The sequence below is a fragment of the Aquila chrysaetos genome, chromosome 1 (assembly GCF_900496995.4).
Source record: "Aquila chrysaetos chrysaetos chromosome 1, bAquChr1.4, whole genome shotgun sequence".
NCBI lineage: Eukaryota > Metazoa > Chordata > Aves > Accipitriformes > Accipitridae > Aquila > Aquila chrysaetos.
In genome coordinates this window covers 59,289,873-59,313,880 of record NC_044004.1, presented here as the reverse complement: position 1 = coordinate 59,313,880, position 24,008 = coordinate 59,289,873, and the positions used below count along the sequence as shown (strand labels likewise).

Below are 24,008 nucleotides of genomic sequence, written 5' to 3'. Positions count from 1 at the left end.
AAAACCACAACAATAACGAACACAGTAGCTAATCCAAAATTACCATCTATAAGATTCACCTCAGCCTATTGTGGCAGCTTTATTAAAAGCTAGAGTACTTCAGGGCCATTCTGTATAATATTACAATCCTACTGCAGTTAAGATCAACTGGGCATTAAGACAGAATTATAAAAAGGAGTACCCACCCAAATCCTTCTCAGCAATGCCCGTGGGAGAGGGTTTGGTGTATCTCTTGGGCAGTGCTTTGAAAATTAGCCATAGGTGCCCAGTTTTCCAAAATGAAACAAGACTCTAGTAAGGGGAGAGGGGCACGGGAAATCTATTCTGAGAGTCTGCATGTGTTTCCCAATGCTAAAGAAACCTCTCCATTTGCGCATTTGCGTTTGACTGCCTTATTTAGAGCTGGGCTGGCAGGCAAGGCAGAACATGTCATAAGAAGAAACCTGAATACATAAAATATCTGGGCCAAACAGTAAAATTCTAATATCTTCTATATATCTCTAGAGAGACTTACAGAAGGACCTACCTTATGGATGTTGGCGTAGAAGTCAAAGACACTCATTCCTGCATACATTCTCAATGCTCATAGCCACTCATTGCTGCAAAACATGCGGACCAAAGGCGGGGACTCTCCTCGAATGTTGCTGGATCACAGGCTTATCATCACGTTCCAGGATGAAATACCCAGAGTGACAGCCCTTTGCTTCCAGACATGAAGGAGAAACTGATCCTGAGCTCACCGAAGTCAATATCAAACTTCCATTGACTGCATTAAAAACATTGGACTAGGCCTATCTTATGGAAGGGACAGGCTCTTCTCTTAACCGTCAACACAGCTCTAAATAAGCACATTTCTTTTTTCTCCCACAGAAATCAAGATATTAGGTCGCTGGGTGAGAGAATATCTCTATCATATGCTCTCGAGGGGCTACTTAAGTATCTTTTTAAACCTGTATAATTTAACTTAGGCCTGATACTCGGAAATAAGAGAAATATTGACAAATATTTCTAATATTTTAGAAAATATTAGTAAAAGTAAAGGCAAAATCAGAGGACAATCTGATTAAGGCTTCAGGATATAGTTTTCACGCTATGCACTTTTACACCTGTCCCAAACACAAGTTGCCACTGCATGAGCATATGAAATGAACATTTCTTTTCTCAATTTTAAGTCCACGAGAGGTTCCAGCAGCAAACGTTAACTAGCAATTGACATCAAATTCCTTTTCCTCTACTGCCAATAACAGGCACCTGTTCACTACTACACAACAGAGCAATTATACTATCAGAAATTATCAGTTATTAAAAATTATTCAAGTCGTAGTGTTCTGTGGATCAAGTATTCAGCTGCTACTAATGCTTTTGTCATAAGATGAAGAACAATCTATTAAGTGCAGAATAATTCAAAAGAGGAAAGCATTATAAGCATTTAAGGCTGAATGGTTTGGCTGTACTGCTCCACGGCTGTTGAGAACCCTTTTTACAGCTGCACCCACAATGAATAAATGAAAACATTCATATTTCACATCACTCTGTTTTTACCAGGACCCATCAGATTAAGCATATTGTTTAATTTAGACAAATGTACAGACAGGAAAAGAGTGCCATATCTTAGCTTCACGTGTTTAAAATAGATCAATTTACCTCCAAAGTTGTCAGGATTTCTCCTGACTAAGCAACTGGACTATTCCTAGAAGTATTGTGGTCACTATTCAGTAGCTTAGAAGAAAAAAAACCGAGTCTTTCTGATGCAGCAAAGCTCTTGGCAATCAGTGCTCAGTCAAAATGGTTAGGGCTTGAAGTAATACTCTTGAGATTGGAGTGCTGAAGCCAAAGCAATTGATCTTCTGTGATCAGCTGAATTGCAGAGTTACTGAGAAGCAGCATCTCCACAAAACTAGAAAAAGTAGTCCGCCAACACCAAAGAAGGAAATGGTATGCTACATTGCAAATGGCAGTCACTTTACCTTTCTGCAGCCTCATTACTTAGGCAGTGGATATGTTAAGCGCTGTGAGAGGCAACTGTATGGCAGCTGTCAGGGCTGCTTCTCATAAACTGCTGACCTTTGAGGATGGTGGAACTGCTATGAAACTGCTGCACATAAACAAAAAGCTCCCCCCTCTTGCACAAAAGTGCCAGGCAGGACACAAGTCCCTGATGGCTATTGAGATCAACTCAAAAAAACACGGATAATTTTCATTTGTCTGTGGTCATCAGTGGTTACTTAGACACACCAGGTTCATACAGCAATGAAACGAGGCCATTCAGTTGCATCTTCACAGGCTCCTTTATCATGCTGAAAATCTCAGTCATCTATGGTCTCCTTAACAGACGGTCAGTCACCCTTAGAGACTTTCCTGGTATAATATTTTTTGAGGTAGGTTTGAAACACATTAGTGAGGGGCGTTTTGTCTGACTATTACTATTTTATTAATACCGCAAGTGGCTTATCATCTACCTGTCACATTGTTGAAATTACCAAGATGTGGAAGCATCTTCTGAATCTCTCTCTCCCATGGCCCAACCTCTCACCAGACACTCTCGCTATTTGTGCATACTTATTCTTGGCGTCTGAGAGCTGCCTGAAACAACTTGTGACAGGATTCAGCTCACTGTAACTGGAGTACCACTCCATTAAGTCTTGAGCTAGCGGCATTTGTGGAAAAGGCTGTGGGCTTAGAAACATTGTCAAATGCCAGTTCCCAGCCAGGATGTGGTCAATAAATTATTTAGAGCATCTTTTCAGAACCCATTCCTATGTTTTATCCCCAGCCTACGCAAGGTCGGCATCACGCAGTTCATAAAGAGCGTGGCCTTTTGTGGCATTTACTCCAAATATTCATCAGAGGAAGAAACCTCATCATTTCAGATATATTTTTAGGTGGTGACATTTGACTTCAACTTCCTCCAGGCGTGTCCCCCTGCCCTTTTGGTGAATCACAAATTATTTGTACTGTAATGGGCTTCCTATAGTTAAAGTTTTGTCAATTCATTCTGCCCAGAACTTCCTGTAACTGTGAAGGATCAGAAGGATATGCAAGGATGTGTTTTGACTATAACAGATCCTATAAAAGTACATCATCTTCATAGTTTATTTCTCTCTTCTGTTTCAGTATTCTTCTCGGTAAGACTGAAAATCATTCAGGCAGTGCTGTCCAGGTTCACTCCAGCTATCTTTCTAGCTGGCAGTTGTCATCAAATACTGTCCTAGATTTTCCCACTTAACATGTGACCCATCCCATTCTTACACTTCCATTAGACTCCTTTGATGGCAAAGCTGTCAATCACATGGCTCCTTGCCTATAGAGCCTCATCAGACTCAGAAAGCCAATCTTTTTCTTTCCTTCAGCCTAATTCTAGGGTTTCCCCTTCCAGAAGTCTTGTTACAAAGCAGCTACCTCAACTCCTGAATTAATATTCAATATAATGAATAAATCATGTACAAGAATACGGTCTTTTGTCCCCCAGACCAGATTTCTCTTAACTCTGCTGAAGAACTTTCCTGGATCCAGTTATTGGAACTGATGAATTCTCACTATTCTTCCTCCTTGCAGTTCTTGCCCATGATTTTATAAGCCAAAAGATTGGTGGATGAGATCTTTCCACTCAGGGAACCGAGTACTTTTCAGCAGAGTGTTTTTATTCTTTACTTAATCTTACTTCTGTGTTTCCTGCAGGAATTTCTTCTTTGCTACTCATGCATTCCCCTTCACCACAGCCTTTTTGCTTGTTTAGAATCTGCGTTTGATCAGGTTGCCAATTTAATGCTCTCTTCCAAGGCAGACTTGAACATAAATAGTTATACTAAAAATTCTTGTTTCATGTCCCAGCCACCAAACTATCATTTATGTGTTCTGCTTGTACTGAGTGCGTTTCCAAATGTCTATCTGCTGATTCTAGGCCTTCCCAGTCTTTTATAAAAAAAGAGCAATTGTTTAACCATTATTCGTTTTTTTGGCATCACTTTTGGCTGATCAACCCTTAAAAGAATTTTCATGACCATTCTTCTAATTTCTTTATGCAGGTCAATGAGCTTTATGAATCACCATTTTTTTTTCTCTTGTATCATTTGATCCAGACTTCACTTCTACGTGAGTCTTCAGTAGTAAGAAACTGAAAACTTAATCATCTTGTGACAGGCTGAACTTTTGTCCATATCAATTCACATTCAGGCAATCTCTAGAGCTAAGTCATTGCTAAAGACAAGAAAATGTCACTTTTTCCTATCAATAAACAAGGAACTTTATTAGTTACCTCTCCTCATGAAGTCCCTGTTACAGTTTCAAAGAAGTAGTTCATATACATATTGGACATAATGTCTATTCAATCATTGTGCCTGACCAGAACAAAGACCGTTATTTTTCTGGCTTATGAAAAACGTGGCTTCCATTGTTTCTGCTGCTGATTACTCTATCCAAAGGGAATGTCTGTTCCTCTGTCAAAGAGTAAAGAATGCTCAAGCAAGCTAAGGAACAAATAAGCAGCACTTTTGTGCATGAAAATGTGCCTCTGCCATTCTAGAGAAATTCTTTCCTAATGTAGAGAAATAATTTGGGGCAAACTTCTACTAAAAAATATTATGCTCAGATTTTAGGCTGAACTCAGAATGACTGGCACAGAACTCCAGGAACTGAGTGTTTTGTGGATATTGATGCAAGGCAGACATGATGGCAAACACTACAATTGCAAGGTGTAAGTGATCCTCAGTTATGCAGTCTGAGTCCCAGAACAAGCAGGAACGTTATGATTCCTGTTTTCACAGTCCTGCTTCAGCAAGAAGGAAATCACTCCACCATGTCACTTTTATGCTAGAGAACAAGAAATACTGAGTATTTTTCTTTTTTACACCAATCAGTGAGAAACCAGAACCGGTCACTCAAGACCTGAGAGCACGCTCTGGAAAAATACCCACGGATAATGTCATTCATGTGTAATCTGAAGCTAGCAGTACACTGCAGGATTAGTCTAACACAGAATAAGGCTGCATCCAAAGTCAAGTAAGGATAAAATTTGAAAGACAAAGAAAAGAGAAAAGTATCATTAAAAGAGAAAGTAATATTAGTCTGAATTTAATTTGTCATGCTCTATAGCTGGCTGCTTACCATACTCTTATATTGTCCTCTTTCTCCCTCTGTGATTTAACTTCCACATGATCTTAAACACAAGGGACTGGGCTATGAAACAGAAAATATAATTGGTAAGGGTTATTTTTGGAGGCTCAAACATTTGGCCAAATCTAAGCAGCATAAAATTCAAGACACATGACTCAGAAGTCGATCCGATCAGCCCATGGCATTAGACTTCAGCGCCATTAATTAAATCAGGTTCTTACAAAAAAAAAGGTACTTATGGCTATTGGATTTAATTTCCTTTTTCTTCAACAAAGGTGTCATTGTTTTAGAGACTGGCAAATATTACAAAGCAGACTATATGTATTTTTTTGTTCCTGTTTTCCAAAACAATATTAAACTGGAAAGAATAAGTGAGAAGGAGTTAAGCAAGAACATGATCTGGAGATTTGTTTATGAATTTACTTTTTGAAGGATTAGAGAAACAGCTGTTTGAGGCCTCTAAAGGTTTCCTACAACTGTATGTCTAAATGAATGAAAAGACTAAAAATATATTAACAAAACACTTGTTTAGTTGACTAAGCAAGGAACCCATTGATTTTAAATTATAGTTGCACTGCAACTGCTAGTAATTGTCATTTTGGATTGTTCTTACTTTCCACCTAGGCCAGTAGCATGTCTCAAGTATAAGCAGCCCGTACCAGAGGCCTCAGAAGAAACTATTTGAACTCTGTCTGAGGCAACACTGCAATACTCTATTCCTGCCCTCAACACAGACATACATAAAGCTCCTTTCTCCTGTATTAAGAGAGAAGAAGAAAAGTCATTCCATTTTAGCCTTCTCTGGACATGAAGTATTTCACCAAATCCTCTCTCAGTCACCTTAGTGCCATAAAAAAAACAAAAACCCCACACCGTACCAAATTCCTTTGACGACTCCTTTAAAAAGGTGTGCCAAATATTTGATTACTCATCACATTTTAGAATAAAGTATTTTCTTCTCAGAGTATCTTCTCCAAAATGTAGTAATTCACACACTGTTGGTAAACTGGTATTCCACTATTATGAGAGGTTAAAGTTCTAGTTGTTTGTACAGTCAACTCCTTTCATAACACTCTTAAGCCAATCAAGTGTCTTTCAAAAATACCAGAGTTTAAGTTAGGCCAGATATATTTAAAATACATACCTGACAGGTGCTACTGAACTTGTTGCAATAACTGGAGCAATTTCACATTCTTTTCTAAACACAAGGTTAGGATGGTATTTCATAAAAAAATAGTAACTCGGAAAAAAGTGCGTCTTTTTTACCTAGGCCTTGGGAAAGATGATATCATTTTGTTCATAGTTGCTTTCTGCCTTATTGATTGAAAAGATTCCCATCCTGAACACTGATGAATAATGTACATAGCTTTGTAAAAAGAATTCTCTCCTTGCTATAGGCTGTTTCATACTGATGTTTCAGTTTGATTTTACCACTGTTTAGCAAGGGAGCCTTTCAGATTTATAAAAAGTAGTTTATAAAAATGATACTTTAATCATGCCTCTAGTCTGATGCGAATTTTGATCTTCTGAAATTCAGAGGACAATTTTTGCAGTGAATTAAAAAGAAAAGAGAAAACACCTGTTCTATTGAAAACTTCTCATTTTCAGAAAGGAAAGTGACAGTGCTAGCCTGGAGCTTCTGTGGCTGACTATAACACCTAGAACAATGCAATGAATTCTGTGAGAGAAGGCATTCAGGTCAGCATGTTTCCAGTCTACACCCAGTTAGATAATTAAAAAAAGTTTAATTTTGAAATCTCATCTGTGCTCATGAAGGAACTTCAAGTTGGTCTACCTCCCAGCCACAAATCTAACAAATTGGTTGTTTTTAAAAGAATATCGTAGATCATGATGGACTATTGTAGTATATTATGTCTAGGATTCACGCCCTAGCCAGAATTGCTACTGATGCATATCCCTCTTTCTTGCAATAAATGCATAAACTACTCACTCGCCCCTTTTCAGTTTATAGGCAATGTTCTTCAAAAAGCTCTCACAACTTTCACTGGGACACAGGCAGGCTTTAAGACCAGGTTCAAGTACATTCTTCAAATTCCCCTAGTGCCTTTGTTCCAGACTCCAGTTTTATAGCTGCCCCCACCTTGTCTAAATTGAGCATGTATAGAGCTCCTCTCATTGCAATAAGCTGGCAGTATCTTCATCCATCCTTTTATAGCTACCTGCCTGCACACACCCCAGCACCCTTCCCACGGACATAGCAGAATTGCAAGCAAAAGACTTTGTGGTACGCAGTCCCACCATTCTCTAGGATATTACCCTTCCATTGTTTCTCAGCCTTCTTTTTATATTTTCTCTCATTTCTTCTCAGATTTCCTCTTGTCTCCACAGCTACACTCATCACATATTGTCTAAAGCTATAAATGAAGATGAAAGGGTCAGGCAAACACAATGTCATGTACAAAAACAATCTTTTATTTTCACATCAAAACAACTTGTATTTTAATTACTTCTTTGAAAAGGTAATGAGTTTAAAATGTTCTTTGTTTAGCCTCTTAGATATAGCCCAAGTCTGTATGTTTTTGCTATTACAGACATTTTCATGGTGCACATGAAAGAGTTTTCTCTCTTAATCCCCCGCCTGAGAAAAGTATGACAATCTGATGATAGTGCAAGGAATACAAAGTCCACTGTGAGCAATGGCAAGGACTAAAATAGATGCATGGATGCCTAAAGTTGGGCTTAGTAGGTGCACATTGAAGCCAGGATTGTGATTAGCTATGACAAGTGCTGAAGCCTACTAAAGCTTTAAGTAAAAACGAGGTCTGTTTGGAATTCAGCTCACATTACTCAGTTATTTCATTAACCATGCAATTTTGACACACCCATCGTAGGTAATATATAAAAAGAGGTCTAACCTTTTTGGTGAAATGCAGGATCAATTGAGCTAACAAAGTGCAAAATATATGAAAAGCGATGCATAAACATTGGTTAAATCTTCTCCAAATTCTCCTACCAGGCAAGCACAGATTATAGTCATCACTGCTCATAGTGATGATTGATTCAGAATTGCATTTCAGAAGATATTATACAAATTGATTATGGGTGACAAAATCTATCTCATAATGATTCTATCACTAATATTAACAATTTACAGTATAAAAATTTGCATCTGTTACCAGAAGTATTTCTTCAGCTCTTTAATTAAACCAGTCCTGGGTGATGCAGGGCATCTTATATGCAGATGCAGTCTTTATTGTGTGACTTGGCCTTTGGATCAAATTCCTATCAAAATTCCCCAGAAAATTTGCTGTTTTGACATGAGGTACAGAAGCATGTCTGGGTTATATAACTCTGTTGTCTCAAGAACTGTGGAAAAAAATAACGTCTCTCACGTTTTCTTGAAAGAACATGCCTTTTATAATACATTCCATCTTTGATATACTGATAGCACATGTGGTCATAGACATTAACTTAGGACATGCTAATTCCACAAGGATTAGTCAAACCAAAAGGTTTCACATTTGTAAGTGAGCTCTTTCAAATGAGCTTTGCACCACCTCAGTCCGATATATTGATGTATCATCTACAAGTCAGGTGACAGCACTTTTGAACTCCAGAATTAGATTCAAGTTTCTTGAAAGGTTTGAAACCTGTAATCAAATATTGTCCAGGAATTAAAAGATAAATGTTAAAATAATTGCTGTCATTAATGACAAACATGGTGGTTTTAATTGGAAACACCTTCAGCAACAACTACTGGCTACACTATCTATATGGAAAATAGAAGGCAAATATTGTAACACTTCAGGTCCCGTTAAAAATTCGGTTTAACATAAACTGCTTGTCAGATGAACCTTGGTTTTGACACAAAAAGAATCCGCTTTCCCTTAAAAAAAATCCCAAATTTCAAAAAAAACTGTCAAAGTAAAAATATTCCACTCAGAAAACTAAAAACATTTTCACTGCAATCAAAATTATCCATAGAAAAAGAAGAAAGATCACTCTTTAACTACACATACTAGTAACACAGAAAGGAACATCAAGGTTAATTCTAAAAGCATATGCAGGGAAGCTAATTTTGCACTTCTGAACATCTCACCTGCTTCCTTACTACAGCTCCCATGGTCTCAAATACTCATTCTATTATTCCTGACCATCAAGCACCATCATGTAGATGCTATGGAGATTTTTCAATGTGTTTGTTTTCTGCCATGATTTTAATACTGGAGGGTTTTTGATGAAGTGTTTTCCTCCCACCAAGCTATGCCTTGCAAGATAAGCTCTCTAGCATTCCAGCAGGCAAAATTTAATCCTACACTAGCGACACCAAGAAATGTCACTATTTTAAAGTTAACTAACTAAGCTTTGGTTTGTAGCTTTGAGTAATTTCTCCGTCTGGGAAGAGAAGATTCCCAATTTCCTAGCAAAACAAACAGTCTTTCTAGGCATAGAAAAGTCCAAGAAAACAATGCAGTTGTAATTCTTAGGAAAAACAATTCATACATACTTCTAACCACAATATCTGAACCTAAAACTATAAAAGCTCTGTTATTTACTTCAGGCAATAAAAAAGCAGCCTCACAAAATTGATAGGCAATTCTGCATTCATCATTACTATTATTATTAATATCTGATTTTTTAAACATTGGGAAGCATGTTCACAATTAAATTTTGCTATGCTCATTGAACTTCATTACACATACAACATGAGCCGAGGACAAGACCTCCTCTTACTGTATCTCAAAACGTATTATATTACTACAGTATAGTACATAATATTGTGCAGTATCTATGTAATATATAGGTATATAAGAGTGTGTTTTCTCTTACACAGTACCACAAAATTTTCTGTACAGAGATTTCTGAAATTGAGGTATATAGACATATGCATCCAAGTAAATTCTAAGGCTGAGATTTTGTAATAAGATCATTTGATGTAAATTAACATTATTAATATCTAGTATCTCTCACAGAGTTACTCATAATGATATCTTACCTGAGCTTCAGAATACTAAAGAAGCTCCTTTGCCATAGCATCTGCAAAACAACAATATGATGTGTATTGTACCTCTCAAGAATCCATAAGCTGTGGCTACCTAGCTTCAGTCTTGATTGCCCCGAGATCACTTTCAGTCCAAGATACTGTACAAACGGAGTTGTATGACATCTCAAAGCACAAGCTGAAGTCAGAAGAAAGCTTATACTTTCAAATGAAGTTTTGACCTCAATAGAAGTAGTTTAAACTGTTTTCCTATTAATTTTAAGTACACCATTTTTATAAAGGTTGTGATTAATGTTTGATACATGCAACTAGCACATCGTACAGTAAAACGAGAAAAGAGAAAACAGAATGATGTTTTAATGAAAACAAAAAATAGATGATCTTTAATCAGGCAACCATTTCATGCTGTATTTATCCTTTGAAGAATGGCATTCCTTTATATCCAAAGTCACAAACATAAAAAAAGAAAATAAACGGGCAACATTTTTCTTCTATTCTCCTTCTTACCCACCACCCTACCCATTCAGTAGACTGCATTACATCAGATGATATATTCTGACCACCACCTAGCATCAACCTGCTTCCAGATGCAGTATCATCATTTTGGATTAATTTTACCTATCTTACATTCTATCTCCTCCACCCTCACCTATGTTCAACACAGATACTCAGACCTAGAGCCCTCACTTTTGAAGGTCATTTGAGAATCCATGCTTGACCTAGAACAAAGGAGAAGTCTTTCTGACTCATCTGTGTACCTTCGTGCCCAGAGCTGCTCTCCTGCATTCACTGTTCGAGGCTTGAGAGATAGCGTTTCAAATTTCACATAGGTCTCTTTTGCAAGGTCAGCTTCCTTTGCACTTTTTGGTTTCACATGAAGTTTTAAAACTTTGTAGAGTAAGAAAAATATCAAAGGTAAAACAACCACACATGCTGCACTGCTGGCCAATATCAGAATAGAAAACTGAGAGCTGTTTTCATCATTTAACCTATCAGTGGAGAAAATAATGCACTGCTCTTTTGTAGGTGGCACTCCTTTGGGTGAGACACATGCCATATATTGAGTACTAGGTTGCAAACCATCAATTGTGACTTTGTTTTTGCTAGAATCGGTGCTCAGAGGCAACATATCTTTCTCACCATACTTTGAGTATAACACAGTCACTGCAGAGTTGCTTGTGGCATTGACAGTTTTCCAAGTTAAGGTCACTCTTTCATCAGTTTCACTGATCACTCTTAGGTTCTTTACAGTAACATTTTGCTCAGCCATACCTGCTGTATTCAATGAAGTCTCCTCACCTTTCTTGCTTATCTCCCCAGTCTGCTTTTTGTTTCCATTTGTCACTGCCTTTGAATTTTTCTTTCCATCGAACAGGGGCCTGGATTGCTTCTTGTCGGTAAACTTGATGCTCGTTGATCTTTCAGTGCTAACCAGCGCTGTGGTGGTCGGTGTGGTGGGAAGAGGTGTGGTTGTCCTCTCAGGTTCCGGCTTGGATTCCTCCTGAGTGGTATTCTGTCTCTCTGCCTCTTGCTTCCTTCCATACTTCTGTGGTGACACAGTTGTAGTAACTACACCAACCACTGTGACAGTAACAGAAGCTTCTGACATTCCTGCTAAGTTCTTGGCTTTACATCTGTATTCTCCTGCATCCTTGTATGAAATCCCTGTCAAGCTTATTATGGACCATCTGACACCCTCTCCAGGTGTTTCTTGAATTACTACAGGAAAAAGCAGAGTAAAACATTATAAAAGGGGGCAAGAGAAAATATTAGACTGCTTATTCCGTTAAGTTATTTCTGCCAGAAGGAATCACATGTATTAAACTTTAAAAAACAAACAAACAAACAAAAAAACCGGAAAACACCAAAACCAAACTAAAGCCCCCACACAAAGTATGGAAATCCCTGACATATTATATTATTGCAGAAAAGTGCTCAGCTTGGGTCAAAATGGAATTGAATGTCTGGAGGAATTACAATATAATTGGCAGTTTCACTAAGTAAAACAAAACCGCATAACAAGAAATCAAATGTCTTAAAGCTGCTAAGTGACTAGGAAATACTAGTCTCACTGACTTCAGGTGACACTGAACACACTAGCCATTTAAAACATTTTTGGAAATTACCTTTGTCTTAAGATATTTCAGTGCTTTGGACTATTACCTTCTTCGGATCTACGATTTAAGATAACTGCTAACTACTTGGCATTAGCAAGAAACATTTTTTATATTTAAGTTACTGCATAAATATCTACCATAGCAGCTAGAACGATATCAGACAATCATGGCCTCTTCAGCATTCAAGATGGGTGTTGCAAATAAACAATAAACATTTGCAAATAACATAGAAAACATGATTTTGGATAATCCTATGTTTACAAAGCTGAGTTTTAAGTGGCTCAGTTATGACCTCACTAGCTTTTTTAACATTAACATTTTGAACCAAAATGGAGATTCCAGTAACAAGTTCTCCTTTCTGCTTTTCAGCTTCTGAATTAGGGACCAACTATCCCAACGCCCATTCTCCTTAATCCTTCCCCCGCTTCATCCATTTCCCCCCCTCCATGCATATTGTTCTTATTACAGACAACATCCATAATCAGAACGGTCTGTTGAACCTGTTCAGACCGAGACCTAGACAAAGAATTTCATAACAGCTGTTGCATGGATACAATTGCCAGCTTGGTGCAATACCTGGTCCACTGTTACTCATTATAATGATCTCAAAGCACAAGCAACCCAACAATTTCAGGCTCTCCCATTTCCTATAAAAGAGCAATTATACCTGTATAGTTCACTGGTATATTGTCTGACCTAGTCCAAGTAAGCTGTGGTGTTGGGTACCCAGTCGCATCACAGCGTAGCAGAACGTTGCTTCCCAGCGGGGAAGTGATTTTTGTTGCCGATGTCATCACAGATGGTTTAAGACACTGCTCTAACTCAGCCCTCTGGAACAAGATTCCTGCCAGGCTCTCAGGTCCACTACATGAAATCAATGGATCAAGAAGTACAACTGAGTTGTCCACAATTTTGGAAAATTCAATTAGCTTTGAAATGCGACAGTCACAAAACCATGGGTTATCCTGCAAACCTGAAGCAGGGAGGGAAGAGGGGAAAAAAAAAAAAAAAATTTTGTCAGGCAATATATCGATATTGTAATTACAGTATGACGCATGACTACCACCCAGTACAATCAAGAACCATGGACATATTCTGAGTTAATCCTTTCTCTTTCAGTTTGCCCTTTTCCTTCGGCTGATTGGTGGGGAAGTTTTTGCAGAGGTGCGGAAGAACAGTATGAATGTTCATTAAGCTAAACATTTTCTTCACAGTTTACAGGAGCATAGTAATATCCTGGCACTACCTTTGCTTAATTTTGCTATTTATCTAGGGGAAAACACTTTGAAAAGGTGTCTAAGACTGATGAAACATATTCACCTGCCTGTGCCTTCTGGAAAGATACCTTCTCAGGGCTATTGCATCCTATCACTCTCCTCTGCTCTTAGTCCTTCTTTGGGCTCTTACAGTTTGATCTTCTCAGACCCTTTTTTCAACGCTTGCAGAGAACACGATGATTTAAGGGTTTAGAGCTTATATCAACATTGCTGCTCCTTCAAAAAAGGATAAAGGCTAAGGAGAAAAAGCTTTAGGCCAATAAAATTCTTATCTGGCTCTGAACTATACCAATATTCTTAGAAATCTGGCTTCAATTTGGGACAACCTCTGAAATACATTCAAAAAGAATACCAGAAGAGTAGAAAATGGGAAGGGCCCTGAAAAAAGCTGATGACTACAATATTTTTATGATGGCACACAAGAACACTATGTGTCCTCTTCTGTTAGAGGCTATAACATTTGCTTCTTGATTCCAAAGCCTTTGAATGAGAGGCCTCTCCCTCTTGGTGAACTTATTATGGTGAAAGAGAGTAGCCATTTCTGAGGAATAGAAGTCTAAATCCTCAGCTGGTATTGATTACTTCACTATGTTGACCTTCATAGAGCAACAGCGGCTTCACCAGGTAAAACACCACAGAGCACATCACTTGTGAGTTCAAATATTTTCTCATTTGACTTTTGGGTATACCTTTTTCATTTTTTTGAGTATTAACAATAACCAGAACTTACAGTCTGAAATGAGGGATGGTATGCAAGAACCCGTTGCTGTTGAATTCACTGATTAGTGCAACAGACAAGTCATATCAATTAAACAAAAATTAAAAGAAAAAAAACTTGAAACACCTGCTAATATTGTTGGGTGTGTATTTTTAGGAATTATCAAAACAGCTAATGGAAAAATTCTGCTTTTTGTTCTGGAAGAAACCTGTAGATGAAAGAATACATGAATAATTATCTACTGCTTCCTTTTATCGCCTGACCAAGATTAGGTTATTTTAAGCACAATGGCAGTGATTGGTTAAAACTGTGGTAAAGCCCAATTAATCCCCACTCTTTAAAACAAGTCTTGACCTGAAGAGATTCCATGACTTTGACATCACAATCCAATTTCACCTCTTCCAGACATAAGAGATTTTACATCTATTCACTACTTATTGCCCACTGGAATGGAGAAGGAGAAATCAAGGAAACTGTTTCAGCAACTGCTTTTCTTTAAAAAAAAGAAAAAAAACTCCAAAATATAAAAAATTTTCCTGTGAACTTCACACATATTCACAAGCAAAAGAGATACCATCTGAATGTTTTCTATATGTCTACACACATCAGTCGTTTGTGCTCATAAAAATTCTGCCCAATCGAGCACATGTATGTAACTATTTGTGCTCATCTTTTAAATTAGGCAAGCTTTAGTTTGTAGTTAGAAAGCGTTAGAGACAATATTCCTGTAATTTATTTTTTTTTCATTCTCACTTGCTTATAAGAGGTCAATTTTCCTCACTATGCTAAGAAAGAGACTATACGAGCATTTGAAAATTAAATTCCCCTAAAGTGTAAGAGGGAAGACAGGATCCCCTTGAACCAAGCCCTCAACTGCCAGAGTTCCTCCATGACACATGCTGCTAAAACGCATGTGAACTCCCAACATGGCCTCTGTGCTATCTAGAGGACAGAAGCATGGGGCAGCTGTGCTACAAGCAGGCGGCAGGGCAGAAACTCTGGGTCCACAGCGTTAATCAGGACAGATTTGCAGCATCAGTAGGGCTCCCCGCCCACATACCAGGCAGCAGATTCTCCCTTACGTTGAATGTTACTGAAAGCATTTCTTCTGCAACCCTTCTGCATCCTACAAGCTTTACTGCAGAAAAAGATAGGTTTTATTATTGTTTCTAATACTACATTGAGTCCAATCGTAAACCTGACACTGCCAAGTCCACTACTAAACCATGTCCCTAAGCGCCACATCTACCCATCTTTTAAATACCTCCAGGGGTGGCGACTCAAATATTTCCTTGTTCCAGCACCTGACAACCCTTTCAGTGAAGAAATTTTTTCCTAATATATATAAATACATAGCTTTCATATTCTCCTGGTGTCCCAAATAAGACCCAAAGTTGTTACAGTAAGTATCAGAAATTGACAAAATAGATTGAATGGTTGTTTAGTCCAGTCTGGGACAGAGGTTTGACCATCTCAGATCATTCTGAAGGCCTGGTTTCAGCTTTACAAGAAAGCTGTAGTCCCAGAAGACTCTCTACTTCCATGCTTTAGTGCAAAGAAAGAGTTATTTCAGTTAGTCACCTCATCTCCCCCATCCATGATGCTTTCCAGTGGAACTGGCTAAAGAAGCAGGACTTATATAAATACATATAATATATATAGCTACAGGAGTTCCCTCCTTGCCTCCACGGCTCATCCCTTCTATTTATCTGTGTCTTGCCAATATCTGACAGTATTCACATTATTTTTAGTAAACTTGCACAGCCATTGTAAGTCATTAAGTCATGTGAATTCCCAAAATGAAAAGATGAAAGCACTATTGAGTTGGAAGCAAGGATTAAACACTGAATTTGATTATCCTTCAGTTAGCTATTGGAGAGAACAGAAATGGGAATGTAAACCTAGTTTCCAAACTACAAAGGGCATTCTGAAATTTAACAGCTTGTGTTTACAAGATGGTAAAAGTGAGAACAAACACATGAAAGAATAAAGAAAAGGTTTAAAAAAAAGGAAAAAAAAGAAGAAACCAGAAAAAATGGGGAGCTTTAATAAAGGAATGAGATGGAATCCCATCGGGAAAATAATTTCCTAAGAAGAGAAAATAAAAATAATGATAAGTCTCCAATGGCATGTGTATCTGATGGAACACCAAGTCTTTATAAACCCTGGATTCTTTTGTAGAAATACTAAGGCAGTTTGTTGACCCGAGAAAGAAATACTAACAAAGGCAAAACAAACATTGATAAATATTTATGCATTGCAATATACCAATGCAGTGTATTTTAACATTAAATATAGATTATAAATTGCCCTAAAAACCTTTCTTTATTCTAGATTTAGCATATTTTAAATTTACTTCTCACATATTTATATGTATGCTTGTGTGTACAATGGCAAATATATGTATATGTGTGCCTGTGCATGCACATTTTTGCAGTCTTCTCAGTAAGCAGGGTTTCCCCATGCTGTGTCAATATGGACTTTAGCATTCAAAATAGCTACGAGTGAAATTTCCTTTGTAAATCAGTAACCAGTCTCAGACCATAACTTGTATAATATACTGCTTTTCAGTTCCTATAAAATGGCAGTATGTGAAATATTCAAGTTTTGGGCCGATGGAAATACTCGCCACAGCTTGGGCCAGCCTACCCAAGGCTCTCTTCCAACTCAAGCTACAAATTTTTTGATCCATGGTTCTAAACAGTAAAGCCCACTTCCTGCACTGTGTCCCAATGTTTCCTACACACAGTAATTGCTAGGGAGTAGTTTCAGGAAAAGCAGCATCTACCCAATGGCCCAGCATAACAGCTGGCAGCCTGATGGACCTGCAGCACTTCAAATTCTGGGCACCTCTACGTGCAACAGAGGCAAGATCTCATCTAACTGCCACTCGATCAAATCCTGGATTCCTCTGTTCCTCTCAGTGACTCACTAGACGTAATCTTCCATATGGAAAATGCTACTGCCATCACTCATGCCAGAAATTTCAATCTCTACAGCAGCCAGTGCTGAAACTTAGCTGTGATTTGGACCGAAGTATTAGGCTATAGCCCCAGAGATAACCAAGAGGGGGCTAGATGAATTCGCACACTGGTCCCTTGATCACTTCCACTGCTTAATTGTCACCTCACTCCACAGCTTTGTTTTGAACTGTTCCAAAGGGTACTCTCCAAGACAAAGCCAGACGGGGCTCCAGGGACAGTGCACAATCCGGGCATTGCTTCCTGAAAGGCTTATGGATAAGACCATACCAAGGACAGCTCGTTCTATCCTGTTCTTGCCCCCAATATAAGTGCAGCAGGCTTTGCACCTCCAAACTATCCTACATGCCTATCAGCCTACCAGGCATACAACATAGCTTGCTATTTTATATTACAAAAGCACAACTCCACGGGTTGCAATGCAATTCTCGCATTACTTCAGGCAGTTTGAACTGGAGGAAAAACACCCCCACCCACACAGTCACATTTTAGAGTCACTGCAGCATGCCCCTGAGCCCAGAGAAAACCAAGGGCTAAAGCGTACAAAGTGTGGAACAGTCAATCAGCTTTAAAGAGAGTTGGCCCTAACGTGTGGATGAGAGCCGGAGCAAGCCACTTGGCTACAGGGCCAGGCATCATTCCCTGACCCTCTTTCATTTAGCATAGTGTCCACTCAGAGGAACATCACTCAGTGGGAGGTAATAAAAAAACCCAAACCCCTAAGTAGAGAGATTATGAATTGGAATAAGGAGATGCTAACCTGCCAGTCCCCTGGCAAAAGTAGTCTGTGGGTCCTCCAAGAGTCCTTGAAGTAAACAAGGGGAACCTGAACTTTCTCTTACATGCAACCTTCTTGATGCTCAGTCAAGACACTGAAGATAAAATTGCTTCCTGGTGTTAAAAAATACATATGCACAAACATTTGAGTTGGGGGCTTTGCTGTTATTGATCTTGTTAATTAAATACAAGTGACAATCTTGTTCTGCCAGAACTAGGAGAGAAGCCAGCTCAAGCCATAATTGCTTGCACTAAGTAGAATCTGACTGCTGTTTTCCTGACTAGACAAAACCAGTGATTATTTGCTCTGGGTTCCAGCATCTAGCAGAGCTCTGGCTGCAGTTACCATTCCATGTGGGCACATAGGTCAGGCTGAATGCTCCCACAGAGAACAGATGGAGCACATATGACACTCGAGCATCAAAGCAATTGCGGGCATCACATTTTAAGGGAAACCTCTTTTTTTAAAGCCCAAAGGAGTCCAAAGGGAACTAGTAACTATGGTAGAAAATAAAAAAAAAGAATCCCTCACAGTCTATAAGAAACTTGTGAAAGAATAGTGCCATTAGTTAAGGTGGCAAACAGGGAAGGAAAATGTATGAAAGATTACTATAAGAGATGGTAATTAGGTTTTCTGTATGTCCACCTCATGTAGGACAAGAGGTAATCAGCTTAGTTTGCAGTAAGGGAGATTGAGGTTAGATATTAAGAGAAACTTTCTCACTACCCTGACAGATAAGCACTGGAAGAGGTTACCAGAGAAGGCTCTGGAATGGTCTGGCTTTAAGAACAGCACTGACTTAACCAGAACGGTTCAGTTCATCTGGATCTGCGTCCCAGCAGGCTAGGGACCTTACTGAAATTCTTCCTGATCACACACCTCTGTGATCCTCATCTCTACCTCAGAGAAGGAAGAGAGTATCTACTGGATGTGTTTCTCCTCCCTCAGGCTCCAGCAATCCTGGTAGAGACAGGAGGGGGTCAGGGTGTCAGAGAGGAAGCAATGCCACAGAGCACATCTTGCTCCTGTTGTTCTAAGCCAGTATCTCCTATGGTTGGAGCATTATAGAGACAGCTCAACTCCTAGGTCATCTTTCTAGCCTAATAGTTTCTATCAACCATTCATTCCTGAAAAACACTGGCTTTCTAACAGTCCAGCAACCTAAGGATGAGCCTCTAGCAGCGAGTGTGAGCGGCATAACTACAACTTTGCAAGCTCCAGTAATATAGATAATAAACTGGAACTTAGTGGAGACTGAGTAAGCTTGTCAAAATAACCCATGACATAAAGAGCACTGCACTTTCTAATCTCCAGAGGAAGGGGATGTTTTCTTATTCACTCTAGGGTTTCTTATATAGCAAGCACTGTCTGTCTGCATTGGGATATATTAATCAGAAGCCTATGATGTCAATGAAAGCAAATTCAGCTAATTATTCACAGTTTACCTAAGGCAGATTTACTCAACACAACACAATGAAAGTACTACCTCGCATTTTGCATTCTCAGATCCAAATCTGTAACGACTGCACAGAGCCTCCCTCAGCATGGTAAAGTTAAAAAAAAGAGAAGCAAGGCCCTGTTTGAACCCAGTGTGTGTTCCCCTCTGGAGATCTGTGTTCAAACCCAGCTGTAGTTCATAAATGAAAATGATCCAAAGGTCACATCCTGAGTCTCTAGAGAACTCAGTGCTGGCACCAGAGGGTTTGCCAGGACTAGAGGAGGCTGGCAAAGTGCCCGCACCAACAAAGACCGCAGATGGTTGCCAGGGGGAAGGGGTGGAGAGAAGAGTGTGTGTGGTTTTGGGGTGTTTGCTTTTTGGGTTGTTTCTTTTGGTTTGTTTTTTTTAAGTGGTGAGGGCTGTGTAAGACAAGGAAACCAAATAACCTCTGGGATTCCCGCATGAGATCATCAGGAGGATTAGATCCAGCAGGGTCACCTCCTACTTTACTGCCTCCTGTAGCCTTCAGTGCAGGGACAGGGAAAGGGGTACTGAGCTAGACTTACTTTTACAGCTTTTTCTTTTTTTTTTTTAATCCTGAATAAATGAAGATCCTATTAATGCTGCAACCTACAGTTACCATGCATGTGAGGAACTCGTTCAGCCTACTTGCATCTATTAAGTTACTTACATACAATCTCATCCGAATGAGAGTTTTAAATTGCAGCTTCTGCTGTGAAACGAAGCAGCTGAACAAACGAACGCTGACTAGTAGGGGTTTAGATCAAGAAATTGGAAATACTGGGCAGTACAACGGCAGATCTTTACCAGTGGGTATAGAACTACTGCAGTAGAGAGCACCAGCTAGTTTTCCTCCCTTCCACCTGCTACACTACAGTACAAAATTGTCAAAAAGTGCACTTATACATAAACAGTGACAGAAGAGAACACTATTGATAGAACTGTTCCAGCCGTGTTCTGAGACTGAGGAAGAAAAAGGAGTTACCTGCAGGACTAGGAAGTGGAGAGGAAGTGTAATATAAAGCAAAAAGTCACAAGCAGAACTGATGCGATGGTATACTAGAGAGATAGAATAAAATTATGAAAAAAATCAGTCTGGCCAAACTATTCTTAAATACTTACCTTAAATACTATAAAAAGTACTGTGAAGTTGCAGGGATCAGATTCCTATTCTCTCTCTCATATTCAACATGTAAATTGAGAAAAACTTCAGGATAATCAGTCAGCTTTAGAGCAACGCAAGGTCAGCAGGAGTCATGGGGAGAGCAGAGTTGCCCTCTTTTGAGCCACCAACACTATCTGCAGCGCTGTGTCTCAGGACAGGCTTCATTCATACGAGCATCAACTCTAGCTCTCTGTTCAGCTTGTGAGCCACTGGAAAAAACAGTTGCAAATGGACATGCTTGCAGTTGCAACCACATACAGTGATGAGGGAAATGTCATCAGAAACACAGGTTTTGGAAGTATTGCATTTATATGGATACTGAATACTCTATATGGCCTGTAGACTGGATTCTCGTAGATTTTACTTCAGTTTTATAACCTTGAGATAACAACATACATGGAGGTCACTATCTTCATTTTATAGTTTTCTGTCACCAACAGAAAATAAATAAATAAACATTCTCAGAGCAAACCAGAAGGCTGACTGGGATGAAACACACTCTCCTGAATCCCAGGCTGGTCCCCCACCTGCTCTCACGTGCAACTTAACATTTAGGTACATTTTAATAAGGAATGAGACAGGCTGTTTAACGTACCCAAAATGACTCTCTGGGTCGCCAGAATGTCTGTGTTCTTGGACAGGACAGCTTCTGAGAAGGGGGGCCAAATGTCCATCAAGTCTGATGGCAAGGTGGTTAGCTTGTTGCTGGATATGTCCAGGTAGGTGAGGTTTCTCAGGTACCGGCCAGCATCAGCAGGAATGCTGGTCACTTTATTGTTGTGTAAATCAAGAGTCCGTAGGTTGGGCATCTCTGCCAGCGATTCCCAAGGGAAAGTCGAGAGCAGATTACCATCCAGCCGTAGCTCATGCAGTTGTTTCAAGTTATAGAAACTGCTGATATCAATGTTGGCTACACAGTTGTAAGTTACCCACAGGTATTTGAGATCTACTAGGTAGTAAAAGGCTTCAGTTGGAATCCTTCGTATGACAGTTTTCTCTATACGAAGTTTTACAGTATCCACAGGAACATTCACAGGGATCTCATACATGTCAGGATCATTACAGAGCACAGACCTAGCATTAAAAAAAAAAAAAAAAAAAAAAGAGAGAGAGAGAGAGGTATTGGCATTTCTTTATCAGAAATTTGTATTTCAGATTTAAATGCAAATGCTATTACTTTCTGCAACACTACTAGCAGAATAAAGAACGTCAAATCAAGAACAGCCCTCTGCATTTAAAAACTGAAAAGACAAACATGGAGTTTCTAAAGAGAAAAAGAATACAAAATAGCAATGATAATTTCACATGAAATCTACATTTGCTTTTTTCTAAAGCATGTAAGCACCATCTTCTGTCCATCATTCTACTGACAATTGAAAAACAAAAGCCATTGTATAAGGAATAATACATGCATGTATCTCAAGTGGGAACTGCACACCATCTGTTTTACTAAAATTCAGAATATTGGATTACTAATTCCTAATTCTTCTGCATGATGAAGATTCAAAGTATTTGTCTGTATTTACCTTTCGGAATAGACTGAAAATTGAAAGTGTTAGTATATTTCTCTAAAGGAGATCTTTCTTAGCCCTCTTTCTGGTGTCTACATAGAAATGACCTGCTTTTTAGAGGTGCTAAGAACTTTCTGCTCCCATTGATTTCAGTGAAATGGGATTCCTCAGCAGTTTCAAGAATCAGTATGTTTCAATTTCTTTGCAGTACACTGTTTGCACATATTAGCTTGAAGATTCCCCTCCCCTCAATAAGCCCATCTTTAGTTTTTTCCCCTCTTTTCTCTATATTCTTCCTTTATTTTACTTTCTCCTCATGCAGCTTTATACTGGATATGTCGTGACAATAAGTAGCAATGACAAACAGTACCTCCCAAAATTGACATAACAATACCCAGATCATCAAATTTCAGATTAACCTCTTTATGACCAAAAACTATATGATTTTCCTGCAGATTAAAAAAGAAAAAACTACTGTATTTATTTAAACCAGAATCACCTTACAGTAGACAACTAATCTGTAGAAATAGAAAGGACATTACAATAGTAGGAAAATCACGGAGCAGAAAGAAATTGCCTTCTGCAAAAACTGAAGATTTAGAGTAGCTATCTGCTAAGTACAAAGCCATAATCACCATCTGCTCCTATTCAGGAATGCTGCTAGCCATATAAAACCAGTATAAAGTATGCCTTTATTTCAACTATGCTAGAACTAATTTGCAATGTATAAGAATGTTATTTCCAATTTCTTCAATCCTCTTCCTTATAAATTGCCTTGTATAACAAATAATAAAATATATACCTTGTTCCAGTGCCATCACTTCTGCCATGGTAAACGCAAGTGCATTGTGAAGGACAAAAACCATGCACTTCTTCAAAAAAGCTCATTAGGAGGTAGAAGTAAACAAACAGATACATGGCTTCCTCCCAGCAGAACTGATATGAAAAAATTTGAAAACTTTATTCCTAGGCACTCATGTGCAGTGTGCTACGAATGTGAATGTAGACATCCATTTAGTAACAGCAGATTACATCAGATTAGCTGAGATCTGTAGTTGCTTAACCTTCAAATGTATCCTGAAAGGGATCAGTTAAACCAGCTCATTCTTTGTTCTGTCAGAAGAACATACTCTGTTTCAAATCATATCCAGCATGTTTCAAGGCTATTTTAATATGTAGCTTGTAGGGTTAGCACGTAATAAAATATCTCTTTGCTCCTTCTAAGAGGCAATGCATTAGCTACTGTCCATAAAGAGTTCCAAGGTTCCTGAAGGAAATCTAGTACAGCATGAGGATATTGCATGGCATTTTCTTTAATACTAAGAATTACAAATTAATAGGAAGCCTAGATTCCAGAGCTTTTAAAAAATCCCATAAAAACAGGTTTTTACAAAAAAAAAATATTTTAAATAAGTTACTCACTGCAAAGCCAAACTTCAGATGCATGCATACATAATAGTAGAAGGTATTTATTCTCAAAATCTGAGAATCATCAAAAGTGCATATACTACCATTCATAGATAAATCTATACACAGTCATCTTTTCCATCCTGAATAAATCCATTGCTCACATCGCCAAAGGTATTTTTTGAATATTACACAACAGACCTCTATAACCATGAGATTGACTTAGAAATGATGAGAAATTACCATAAATATTTACTCAGTTTTATGTGCCTCCCAAGTGTCAAGCTTTAGGGTGCATTTTGTCTCATTTTCAGGATTTGCTGTGCAGTCACAAGCACTAGAAATGTACTACTACTAAAACAAAAGCTGTCTTTCCTACAGATTCATTCGGTTGCGTGAGCCAAAACTTTAAAAATACATTAAATACCCTTAAACTCCTTCAAAATCCTAAAAGCTGATAACAGGTTCTATAGGGTTTGGCTAGGTATTTTGGTAACTTAACATATTCACAGAAACAGAA

The 24,008-nt window shown here is 38.6% G+C and overlaps 1 protein-coding gene across 2 annotated transcripts; it reads right to left on the bottom strand.

Annotated features, from left to right (window-relative positions):
- Positions 1 to 7,524: 7,524 nt before the first annotated feature.
- Positions 7,525 to 23,116, bottom strand: LRIT3 (leucine rich repeat, Ig-like and transmembrane domains 3). Of its 2 annotated transcripts, XM_030015152.2 has the most exons (5): positions 22,884 to 23,116; positions 21,166 to 21,644; positions 12,860 to 13,165; positions 10,834 to 11,794; positions 7,525 to 8,723 (listed from the first exon to the last, which is right to left on the bottom strand). In XM_030015152.2, exons 1-5 carry the CDS (start codon positions 22,997 to 22,999, stop codon positions 8,699 to 8,701), a joined length of 1,887 nt encoding a protein of 628 aa, XP_029871012.1. In that variant the 5' UTR covers positions 23,000 to 23,116; the 3' UTR covers positions 7,525 to 8,698. The 2 variants fall into 2 exon arrangements, with proteins under 2 accessions (XP_029871012.1, XP_029871003.1); XM_030015143.2 differs by having other exon boundaries at positions 7,525 to 11,794.
- Between the last annotated feature and the right edge of the window lie 892 nt (positions 23,117 to 24,008).

Bases quoted from the DNA above. Each gene is read 5' to 3' on its own strand.
- LRIT3 (XM_030015143.2), bottom strand. From the start codon at position 22,999: ATGTATCTGTTTGTTTACTTCTACCTCCTAATGAGCTTTTTTGAAGAA. The intron at 21,645-22,883 runs GTATATATTTTA...TTTTAATGCTAG, and splicing joins AGTGATGGCACTGGAACAAG to GTCTGTGCTCTGTAATGATC. The intron at 13,166-21,165 runs GTACGTTAAACA...TCCCTGCTTCAG, and splicing joins GACCCAGAGAGTCATTTTGG to GTTTGCAGGATAACCCATGG.